General features: G+C 40.3%; 1 protein-coding gene across 2 annotated transcripts in view; it reads right to left on the bottom strand.

Annotated features, from left to right (window-relative positions):
* Positions 1-12,576, bottom strand: part of BGAL9 (beta galactosidase 9) — an 87,442-nt gene that overhangs the window by 48,264 nt on the left and 26,602 nt on the right. For both annotated transcript variants that reach the window (XR_016058167.1, XM_011622041.3), the window contains exons 10-12: positions 8,273-8,360; positions 8,026-8,150; positions 6,380-6,583 (exon numbers count right to left, since the gene is read on the bottom strand). Coding sequence is in view for 1 of the 2 variants with exons in the window: in XM_011622041.3 (XP_011620343.1) it covers positions 6,380-6,583; positions 8,026-8,150; positions 8,273-8,360 (417 nt within the window). In the remaining variant the exon portion in view is untranslated. The remainder of the gene's footprint in view (positions 1-6,379; positions 6,584-8,025; positions 8,151-8,272; positions 8,361-12,576) is intronic.

The following is a 12,576-nucleotide window of genomic DNA, read 5'->3' as shown; positions in this document are numbered from 1 at the left end:
GACGCTCGTATCCCTACAAAGGTGGGTAATTTCATAAAAAATGGAAGACAGTTGCCAAGGTGGGGGGGACAAGCCACTTGCCCAAGAAATGGTATTCAAAGAGTCTCCTTCCACAATCAGACGAGTGCCCAGGAAGGGTTGCAAAATCTCAAGCCCAAAAGAAGGGCTGAAGCTTCAGCATTTTGGGAGTCAAAGGTCCCAAGGTGCACAGAGAAGGTGAAGAGAACATTTCACTGGCAATCTCTGAAAGCCCCCCCAAGCGCCAGAAGGGCCTGGGTCACCGAGAGAGCAGCCATCAAAGTTTAACTTGATGCTGCCAACTGGTGGTGGCTGCCAGTTGCTCGCTCTTGGAGGTTTTGAGGGCATGTGGATGAGAGCATTCTTCCAATGGGAGAAAAGGGTGTTCCAAGATAGGCCAGAGAAGGTCTTGTGGTTAGAAGCCCAAAAGGTAGAGAGCTAGCGCTGAAAGGTGGGCACCGTTGAAAATACGGTTGTTCCTTTCAAGCCATAAGGTCCAAATGGTTGCAGCCACCGCGGCCTTCCATAAGGTTTTTCCAGCCAGAGGCCACTGGGCTTCAAAGTTATAGGAGATCAAGGCTTTGACCGTAGGTGGCGAGACCCAATGGATACCAAAGAGTACGGAAGAATTCACAATGAATGAAAAGGTGAGGGTTGGATTCCTCCTCACAAAGACAGAGAGCACATCTATTGGGTGTAGAGAGAGGAGAGAAACTCTAGGACCTTCCAAGGTGTACACAAGCCAATTTCTTATATGTTAGACCAAATATGCATCACAACTATTTATGGTCATCCAACCATAAGCATCTAAGCACTTCTCCAGGTCTGATTTTATGACCAATTGAAAGGACATTCTCAACTATAGACTGACCAGGCAGCCTTGATCCTCCTTGTAGTCTCCCCCGACCCGTGACTACATCAAACTCAACTACGTGGTTGCTCATTGGGTAACCCTGGTATTTGTGGCTTTTGGGGTAACTTCCGAGAAATGGAGGTTAAAATTTCTGTCTTTTAGTGCTCCTCTCAGGTATGGTGACACTAACTGAGCCGCTTAAGAACTTTTGGGCTCAAAGGAGTCCCTACAGCCTTGGCGGCTCTCTCATATCTTTGACAAGATTTTCTATTGCCAGTCTCTTCGAGATGGCTGTCACCATATCTGGAGGGAGGCCAATACAGTAACAGACGCACTAGCTAAGGAGGCCGTTGCTAGTGTTATCCCACCACTTCAGTGAAGCAGCAGTCCTTCTGGTGCTAGTGTTTAGTGTGTGGACCTATGTTGTTGGGTAGATATTTTGCCTCTCTCTCTCCCCATCTACAATTTCTTTCTCCCTCCCCACATCAACCCCTTCACTTTCTCTCCTAAATGTTTTTCAATATTTTCTCTCTTTCTATCACTCCCTTTCCATTTTTTGCTCTAGTTCTCCATATCTATTTCTCCTCTCTCTATTTTCATTTTTAGCCTTCTCTTTCCCCAACCTCCTTCCCTCTTCTCTCTCACCACTTCTTTCCCCCATATCCATCTTCATTTTTGCACTTTTCTTTTTCTTTCTTCCTCTCTCCACCTCTCCCTTTTCCCTCTATCACCTATTGGTCGCACATCAGTTTTTTGATCCTTGGGTGAGCACATGGCTTGTAAGCTGTCACCCTGCATGTGCTGAGTACCCGGACTGTGGGCAGCCACCCACCTGATTTTTTATCTCTTTAGGTTTTGAGCATGCTGACATGTGGGTGACCAAACTCTTTTAACATGTTCTTATTTTTTGTTCTTTTCATTTGTTTTGTTCAGGGCACCTTTGCTTGGTTTGCCTTCATCCCTTAGGATAGTCTGGATTCACCCTTGCCACCAAGATCAATGCTCTATGTTGGCTAGTCACCAAGATCAAAGAGAGGCCTGTTGGTGCTTATAGCTTAATGCTGAGGAAACCGACGACCATCACTTCATCCACGCTAGCGTCATGCTTTCCTCCCACAAAAAAACAAAAAAGATCCTGCAAACGGCATTTCCTTTGGAGATCATCAGTCATGACAAACCTATGGTCCATTTGGAGTGAATGTAGTTCCAAAACTTTCAAAGGCCTCCATCATAGCACCTCTAGCATCGCTGAATACTCCGACAAACTCTCCATCTTCCAGGCCTCCAGCTACAAACCGCTAAATTCGTTTTGCAACTGACTTCACCTTGCACTGGGCTAACTTCATCACTTTCTGCCATTGGGACATGCCAAGATCTTCGATATGGAACCCACCTCTTTAAGGGGTGATTAAACCCAGCTTCAATGGTTGCTCCTTGGGCCACCTTGGCCGATGTGGTTTTGGTGGCATCTTCCACAACTCCAATGGCGACTTCAGCGTTCCCCTCCACGACAGTGACTCAACCTAGGTAGAGGCAAACGCATTACTTGAGGGTCTTTCTAGATTCGACCCAGCTTGGGGCCTCAATCGTATGGTAGAAGGGGATAATGCTAACATCATTCAATGTGAATTTCTGATTGTTTTTGCTGATTTGTTTATGCTCTGTAACCAATGAATTGTGGTAATTCTTTGTTGAATATAATAAAAGTTGTTATTCTTGTAAAAAAAAAGATAACGCTAGCATCATTCGATGGCCCAGTAAGTGTGTGCTTTGTCCTTGGTGATTTGACACAAGTTTTTAACCACATTTTTCACTTGTGCAAGCCTCATCAAGTAGATTTCCATCACGTCTAGCAGAAGGCTAACTCCGACACTTATACTTTGGCCAAGGAACAGACCTCCTTGCTGGGGACCTCACTTCCTTCTCACACCACCTTTTTGAACTAATGATATATCCCTCTTATTTCTCCCTCTACCTCTCTCTCTCCCCCTTCTTTCCATCCATCTAACTCACACCCACTCTCTTCTCTTTTCTCTCTAATCAACTCTCTTTCTCTCACACACTCCTCTATCTTCTTTCTCTCTCTTCCCCCTCTCTCTCTCACTATGCCTCTATCTCATTTCTTCTTCACTTTACTTTTTGCATCTCCTCTTCCTCAATTTTTTACAGGTGCTATTGTAATCCACTCCAAGGTCGCATTTTGGGAGGGCACCCATCTCCTAACCCCTCCTTCCCCTCTACTCCTCCTCATCAAAGCACCCACCTTGTGGGCTGCACCTCCTCCCAGCTCTGTCCTGAGCACCACTCTTGTGGGATGCTTTTTCTTTTTTGGTTTCTCCTCTCCCTATCCTTTCTTTTCTCTATGTGTACAGTGAGTTTTTTTATCGCATGACCTTTTTTGTACAGCGCTATTCTGGCTTTATGCCCTATCCTTTACCGGTACTAAACCTTTGTTCGGTAGGCACTACCTTTTTTGAACTGCACCACTTGGCTCTTTGCCCTATTTTTGACAGGCTCTGAGCACTGTACTTTACACTCTCTCTCTCCCTCCTCTTCTCTTATGCGTATTCTTCACCCCCTCTACTCACACACCCCATCTTTCCCATTCTTGCTCTTTTGCAACTTCTTTGTCCTTTTTCATTTCCTTTTCTTTTTATTATTTGTTTTATTTTTTGTAAAGAGCATCCAGTTCGTGGGCTAACAAAATAACACTTGTTGTGAGCACCTTTTGTAACTACCTTAGTATGAGTTGAAATTAAAGTAGAGAAGAAAACAGTTTGGTAGGATCTAGATAGAGAAAGAGAGTAAAGAAAATAAAGATGATGATGTCAAAGAAGGGAGAGAGAGAGAGAGAGACATGTGAGAAAGAGAGAGGGAAAGTATTAAAGGTCACATGTGATCTCTACCCCCCTTAAAACATTAATTAACAACCCTAATTACAACTTATGGACAATATTGCCCTTATTTAGAGACATGAGAAAAATAAAGACTAAATAAAAGATAAATGACCATTCTATCCATCAAATACAATAAAGTTTATTCCTTTTACTTCCAACACTCCCCCTCAAGCTGATGCATAGATATCAATCATGCCCAACATGCTTGCGATGTCATGTAATCTATCCTGTCTAGCGGCTTTGATGAAGATATCTGCAAGTTGATCTTTATACTTCACATGAGGAGTCTAAATGATCTACGTTCTCTCTGATAAAGTAGCAATCTACTTCAATGTACTTAGTCCTTTCATGAATGACTGCTTCATTGTCACAATATAGAATCATGGGAAGCTTAACCCTAACAACCAAATCAAAAAGAACACTTTGATGCACATTACTTCGCATGTACCACGAGCCATTGCTCTATATTCTACTTCAGCACTTGATCTTGCCACCACATTTTGCTTCTTGCTTTTCCAAGTAATCAGATTTCCCAAAACGAAGGTCCAATAGCCAATTGTGGATCTTCTATCAGTTTTGCAACCAGCCCAAGCAACATATGTGTAAAGTACAACATCAGAATGTCCTTGATTTGAGAAAAACATCCCTTTCCCTGGCGCAGACTTGACATAACCGCATAAGAAATGCTTGGTCAAGTGATTGTGGCATATATAAGCTTGCTCACTATTTGTTGATACTGATTAGGATCTTTGAGTAGCTCTCCACTTTATGAAGTTCATGATTGACTTCAATAGGAGTATCTACAGGTCTAGATTCCAACATCCATGTTTGTTGTAATAAGTCCAACACATATTTTCTCTAGGAAATGATTATCTCTTTCTTTGATCTCGTCACTTAAACTCCCCAAAAATACTTAAGGGGTCCTAAATATTTGATATAAAACACATTTCTTAAATAAGATTTAAGATCATCAATGCCCTTCACATATCATCAACATACACAATAAGCGCAATAATTCCAGCAGTATCCTTTGGCACAAAGAGTGTATAATTAGCTTGACTCCTTTTGAACCCAAATTTCAGTAGTGCCTCATTGAATTTGTTAAACCATGCTCTAGGAGACTGTTTAAGTCCATATATTGTCTTCTTTAACTTGCAACGGGTTCCTATCTCCCCCTTAATCTGGAAACCAAGAAGAATGGTCATGTAAATTTTTTCTTGCATTCCTCCATGTAAGAAGAATGGTCATTTAGATTTCTTCTTGCATTTCTCCATGTAAGTCTATACCAGGAGTCTGGGTGAAACCTTTTGCAGCCAATCTTGCTTTGTACATTTTAATGGTACCATCAACTTTGTATTTTATAGTAAACATCCATCGACATCCTACGACCTTCTTCCCTTCAGAAAAGTTAGTGATTTCCCATGTATTATTCTGCTCAAATGCTCACATGTCGTCACTCATGGCAGCTTTCCATTGTTGTTGTAAAAGTGCTTCTACAACATTGGAAGGTATTCTAACATAAGACATTGTTGTTGTAAAAGTGCTTCTGCAACACTTGAAGGTATTCTAACATACGATGGAGCAAATATGAAGGCACGATGATAGGGAGACAAAATTGTAGGATATGAAGTTTGTTAGTGGATGTTGAATGCAAGAACGTGAACCCTTGCGAATAGCAATAGGTAAGTGATTCTCTGAAAGGGTGATAGAGTCACCTGGGTCAATAAAAATTTTTGAGTCCATGCTAGCATTCAAGGTATAGTCGCTTAGAACTTCGGGTTATACCATTTTCTTCATCCTGGTATACGTCTTCAACTCCATCTCTAAATCCGCACCATTCCTTTAAAATAAACCACTCTCTTCAAATAAAAGTGATGTGGGAATAGGAAGGGGAAGCGTTGGTGTGCTCTCTTAAACGTATCTTATTCTCCCCTTGAAGAGAGCACTCATGACCTGTAGAGGAGAAGTATGGAACAAATTCAAAGAAAGTGACACCCATAGAGATATAGCGTACCTTGGTAATAGGATTATAACACTTGAACTCTTGGCAGCTTTAGCATCAAGCTTGTCCCTCTTTGGACCAAGGTTGTGGACAAAACATATACAACCAAACACCTTAGGAGATACAAGGAACATAGGTGAGATAGAAATAATTTTTGCGGGAGATTTTCCCTCAAGAACACGAGAGGGCATGTAATTTATTAAAAAGGTAGCAGTGAGAAATGCTTCAGACCAAAAAAATTTCGGAACTTTTATTCTCAGTAAAAGAGCTGCGGTAACTTCCAAACACAGCACTAACGGTACTTCTTTGATTGGGGCATACAAAATCCTAATCCATCAAATAACTTGTGGATCAGCATATAATGGTGCGATGTTATCAAAATATCATTATTAGTTATAAACCACTATGCCCAGTAAAAATATTCAATAACTATCAATGTATTAACTTAAAGAGCATAATGAAGAAGGACCAAAAGCAAAGTCATGCCACATGAAATGGATAAAATCCTCGGCAATTTCATAGGAAGTATGTAGATATCAACTACAGAAAGTTTTACTGCATATAGAGGAAAAATGGGACTATATAATTACGGAATTGAGATGACTTTACCTTGGCAGTGTTAAAAGCCACATTCTTACAATCTGGCAAAATGCTTACTGACCATGGTGGCAAGCTATAAACTTTGCCAAGGAACTTCACATTAGCTGAATGGTGTTCATCGATATTTGCAAGAAACGCTGAACATCTTATTTCACTTCCCCACACACTTGAATTCAGGTCACTATGAAGACCAGATCGCCAATAAACATGCGCCTGTAATGAACCATGCACCCACATCAACTTTAGCTATAGAGATAGAGAGACATGCAAGCATGCACACACACACAGTGTAATGTGTAACGAGAGAGAGAGAGAGAGAGTGCCCATCAGAGAATAAAAACAGAAATCACAACAGCTTTTGGAGTGCTTTAGAGAGAAGATATTATTATTTACCTGTAGAAGTTATTACCCTGAACAATTAAATGCTCCATTGCATGTTATTTTTCAATTAACTTTTTAAGAATTTTATGAAGACAGTGTCTGGACTATGCTGAAGGGATAAATATCTTCTCAGCATGGCCATAAAGCAATAACCCATTATCAGTAGTTGCATATCAGTAGAATAAAACTTTCATGTATATTGTGTACAAATTTCTGAGCAGGGGTCCGTAAACCCAACTCAAATAAAACAACAATGCATACTTCTTAACAGTGGCATTCTACCTCTTCTTCCTTCTCCTCTCTAATTTCATTTTGATCTAGGGTTTATTTCTTCTATGAAAACATAAGTGAAGGACCCTAAGAACATATTGAAATAAGTCCAGAGTTTACTTGTCATGAACTTGAATGGATAGTTACACTACATTTCAACAGATAAGTTCTCTAACTTGACGTATTCAAATCACATTCACAACACCATGTGATGTAAATGAACTCAAAGCTTCCCACTTTTGCTTGATTTCCATATCAGAACCTATCTAACAACGACATGCACGTCACATGTGTTTAAGAGAATCCAACATGCCAATGCATTAGATGCCTAACTCGACAAGAAATGCTAACATACAGATTACAGGATATCTGCGTTAGACATCTATTTCTGGAAATTTTCGTTTTTTGGATTCGCGGACATTGCGTTTCTGCTGTGGACACAAGTCCACAGCTTTGGATGAAAAAGACACCTTGGGTCATTTCAAAGACACATGCATACATTTTGTAAGATGCATGGGTGCATTTGTCTTATGATTTGGAACTGCACGTCCTTGATTTGGACCTACATGTTTTATTTTCCAAGTTAATTTCATTATTAAAAAGTCACAATTTAATTTTATATATAAATATATATAGACGCATTGCACTGGACTTGACAAATATAGGTAGGTAAGTCAAATTCTTTGACTCTAAGTTAGACATTGATTCTTGTATCCAGGTCCTTGTAACATAGATTCAGAACATAAGAAGGTCTAAGGCTGTTACAATTGGAATATGATTCTAAAGCAAAATTCTGGAGAACCACATTAATGTGCCCAAATAAATACATGACATAAAGTGCATTCCCAGTCCTCCGTATCTGGTAGCTATCGTACATAGTATGGTGATTCATCAATAAAAATTAGTGATGGTTCACAAAGCTCAATAGAGTGATGCAGACACTGAAAGAGGCCCAGGATGCTCGAACAACGGCATGCAGAAGATGTAAAGTTCAGTCCCCAAACCTCCTGATTTGGGCCCAATCGCATATATTCAGGTGAGTCATCAACCGAAACTAGGGATGGTTCACAAAGCTTTATAGCAGCATGCAGATCCTTCAAATGTCCCCACTTTGGTTGGCTCAGAAGACCTAAAAAAACAAATCTTGATGTTAAACGTATTTCAAAAGAAATTGAAATCAGACAATTGACATACAGCTAGCCATCAATGAATTATATTATGGAATTTAATGAGAAGAATGATTTCACATACCATATTCATCAATTGGAGCATCATAATCATAACTCGTTATATAAAATGGTCCCCCAGATGTCCGACCAAAGTTGGTTCCCCCAAAAAACTAGAGCAAAAGTAAAAGATAAAATTCCCAATAAGAAATCATCACATGGTGGCAATCGAGTGTTACAAGGCTAAGCTACTTTTACACTAAGTAAACAACTGAAAGAAACAATCTCTAACTTAAGGATTACAGGGAGCTTAAAAGAGATAATTACATCAGCGCCCATATAAATCCTACATATATGACAGAAATACCCTTAACATACATGTCCAGCTACTCACTTCTTTTTTCCCCAAGGAAATACCATTCGGATCTTCCTGAAGTAATAGCACTAAATCCCAGGTTTATATTCCATGGAAGCTCTATAATCTTATATCCACTCAGGATAGAAAATGCTTATGTATAGTTTCAGGGCTCTACATGATCAAGAAAGGCTCAGAAACTGCGTTAGAAACTTTGATAAGAAACACTAGATGAATACATTTCTCTTTGTGGCACAAAAGGAAAATCGATAAAAAGAGAAGATGGCAGCTGGACAAGGGAACTATGTCTTGAGTCTGGAAGAATCCCGGTGAGCAAGTGTTTGCCCATAAATTGTAACTAGATACCTGAAGCACTGATTATTCATGCTCATGTCAATAGCTGCTTAACAAGCTTCTCAATAGCTCCTGGTATTCACATGTGCTCATTAACTTGCCAGAACTTGAGGAAAAGTAGGTGACTTGGTCATAATCAGAACAAATATCATTAGCTAGAACATTAGGTTATCCCTCACAATCTTTTTGCTTGTCCTCACCCTGACTAGCATCAAAATTACTCCTATATATTGGACAAACATACGGAACATTCTTAACATAAGTGATATAGAAAACAATGACTTTCACCTTCGGAGCCCATAAAATTTAAAAAAAAAATTTGCAAGAGAACAACCAAAGAAAGAACATTGCATCAAACTCATACCAAATATCTTTGGCCTAAATCAAGAGAACAGACATAGAAGACACACACAGAAACACCAAACCCAGGTCAAATCTCATGATTCTATACCATATAGAGCGCAAATAACCACCTCTTTTTGCCGAGAATCTCTATATAAATCCATTTCTTGAAGCTTTTCTAGTGAGAGAGAACTCAATTGGTAGAACCAGGTTATATAGGAATAGGTCAGTGAGAGAATCTAACGCATGTTATCGAAGAAAGCTTAAGGGAACTACTTGATAGTGAGAAAGCTTGGACAAGGAAAATTTGGCACTACTTATCTCTATACATGGTTCACCAATTTTGACAATCCAATGAAATCCCATGTGGATTTCAAGTCATTCTTTCTCATCATTTTTCTTCCAATAAGTAATCCATGGGTTTAAAATATCGACGTTGTGTTGCATGCCCTGAACAGCCTAACCACCGGGCCCAGCACCCAAATCCCAGTTTCAGTTTTGACTCAAGGAAAAAAAATGTTACTTACGCATTCAATTGCATTTTGGGGTTCTGTTATGTTTTGATGAGCATAAGCGTGAGGGTATTAAATTATAGCATCGCCAAAAGACCATCATAGATAAGGAAGAGAAAACCCCAAAGGGGATTTATCCAATGGGTCCTTTTCCTCTGGATCATGGACTAGATATAGGCAAAGAAGCCATCAAGCATTGCCAAAGTCAATTGAGAGATGAACTTGAGTGAGCACTTGTGTTACTAAAGGAATGCCTAGTTTCTTAGAATCATGTAACCCATTGCTTAGAATAAATATCAGATGATATGGAAAAATGATTATCATTAGAATATTTCTTCCCTTCTAGGATCATTCCTAAGCACCTCTATTCTTTCCTTTTCTACCAACAGTAAATTTCCATCATCTTTCTAGAGCATCTTGTTTACATTTACTCTCTATGAAAAGGATACGAAGTACTTCTTCATGCAATGTTAAATTTAGAAGTTACTGTGGTGTTCCAAAAGAGGAAAAAATGGCCATATTTTCTTATGACAGCCACCAAGCAATGACATAAAGCAACAAATGATCTACAAAGTCAAGCAAAATCAATATGGAGTGAAATATCTTGGAGTCACAATTGTATACCTACGAGACAATATCAAATGAATAACACTCATAAACATGTACATTTACTCACATAAGAAGATATAGGAATGATAGAAATATCTCTCTTGTGAATAAACTTCATGCAGAGTACTTGACCAACCAAATCTAAACACATAGATATTAAGAAAAATCTAAACATATAGATATTTTTCAACACAAAGCATCATCGTCATCGTCATCGTCATCCAAACCTTATCCCAATCATTTGGGTTCAGCTACATGAACCATGTTCCTCCATTCTTCTCTATCAAGGGTCATACCCTTAATAAGACCAAAAGTCATCATATCATTTTTCACTAGTTCTATCAATATCCTTTTGAGACTTCCCCATGCCCTTTCCTTCCACTTAAACCAAATCGCACCTCCTAACTAGTGTTGTATTAGGTCTACACTGCACATGGCTAGGACACCTAAGTCTACTTTCCCTCATCTATTGCATATTGAAGCCACACCTAAGTTCCCTCGTATGTATTTATTTTAAATCCTATCCTTTCTTGTCATGTAACTCATCCATCTCAACATCACTCATCCATCTCAATATCCCCAGTCTAATAAGAGTGAGGACCTTAAATTTTCCCTTAACTCATCCCAAGCCAAGGTAAAGGGGGTGCTAGGTTGCATTAGGTAGGAAACCAGCATAAAGCATTGCCACATCTTATCATGAATCCTAAACACAAAGCATGACATTTAAAATAAAAACGTCCATCACCTAAAGTATCAAATACTTATAATCAAGCCCAATATTAATGATCAACTGGATTGCTCTCTATAAAAAAGCCCTTACAGTCGACCATTTGCAACGGAGAGGCATTCCCATCCCCAATAGGTGCACTATGTGCCTACCTGCTGAAGAAACAACCCCTACCTCTTTCTCCACTGCTATTTGGCCTAAAACATTTGGGGAATGTTACTCCAACTCTTCAGTTGCAAATGGGTTAAGCCCCCCTCCATCCCGGCCCTCTATAAGTTGCACCTCGCCAGCCCTTGGCCTAAAGTAGGTAGGATGTTGTAACAAGCATCAGTAGCAACTATGGTGTGGGTCATTTGGACCGAAAGAAACTCAAGAATTTTCAGAGGTGACAAATGTTCGACCCCGACACTCTTTCACAAACCACTTCTTCGGTTATTTTTCGTGCCTCTAACCACAAGACGTTCAAGGGCTTCCCCTCCTCAACCTTCCACCTAAACTGGAAATCCCTGCTTCATGCCCACCTTCCTCGCCCCTCTCGGTCCACCTTTTGGTCACCACTCCCCCATGGGTTAGACTAAGCTCAACTTCGACAAGTGCTCCTTAGGTAACCCCTGACTAGCAGGTGTCAATGGCATCTCAAGGACCACCTCGGCCTTACCTTGGCCTCCTACTCTACCCATATGGGTCACGTCGACTCTCTGACAGCTAAGTCCCTGGCCCTCCAAGTGGGCCTAAAATTTTTTAACCCTATTTGGAGTCAACCGCTGATTGTTGAAGGCAATGCTCAAAACATCATCACCCGGGCCTCAGGCTCCTCACCTTGTCCCTGGTAGCTCGCACTGATATTTGACGAGATTTCTCACCTTTTGCAGGCATATGGTCGTCTCATGGAGGTATATCTGGCGGGAATCCAACACCCAAGCAGATGCCCTAGCTAAAAATGGAGCTCTTTTTAGTACTACCTGATTTTTGGGAGGCTCATATGTTTCTTTGAGCCACTGGATCTATGTATTTTTTGTATTTTCATGTGCATATGTACTGCATTATCCCCAATTTTTTAATAGGGCCACCACTTTGTGGATAGCCTATTTTTTGGACTAGAACCCCCGTCTAGTGGGTGGTTTCTACCTGCCTCTTGTAAGCCCCTCTTCTTTAATATAGAACAGTTAACAGTTTCAAAAAAATGTTAATGATCAAGCCATTGACATTCATAATCCATAATCATAAAGAGTCCTAGTGTCAGCATCCCCCCCGCCCGCCCCACTTCTTTCTTGTCCTTCCTTGACATCATGAATGCAAGCTAAGTGGCACACATGTTTCACCTTAGTGTCAAGCGTACAGGCTAAGTGCCGCATGTGGTTCCCCTTAACAATGACCTACAAGTCTACGTGTTGGACTTGTGCTACTTTGGCGAAGTTAGCTCTCTCTCTTAAACAGCCAGTTCTTTAAACCAACAACCGTATATAGGAGAGATAAGGCCCCCCCCAGTC

Source organism: Amborella trichopoda, chromosome 6 (assembly GCF_054954075.1).
Source record: "Amborella trichopoda isolate Santa Cruz 75 chromosome 6, AtrichopodaSantaCruz75HAP2 v2.0, whole genome shotgun sequence".
Taxonomy (NCBI): Eukaryota; Viridiplantae; Streptophyta; class Magnoliopsida; order Amborellales; family Amborellaceae; genus Amborella; species Amborella trichopoda.
This window is presented reverse-complemented; position numbering and strand designations above follow the sequence as displayed.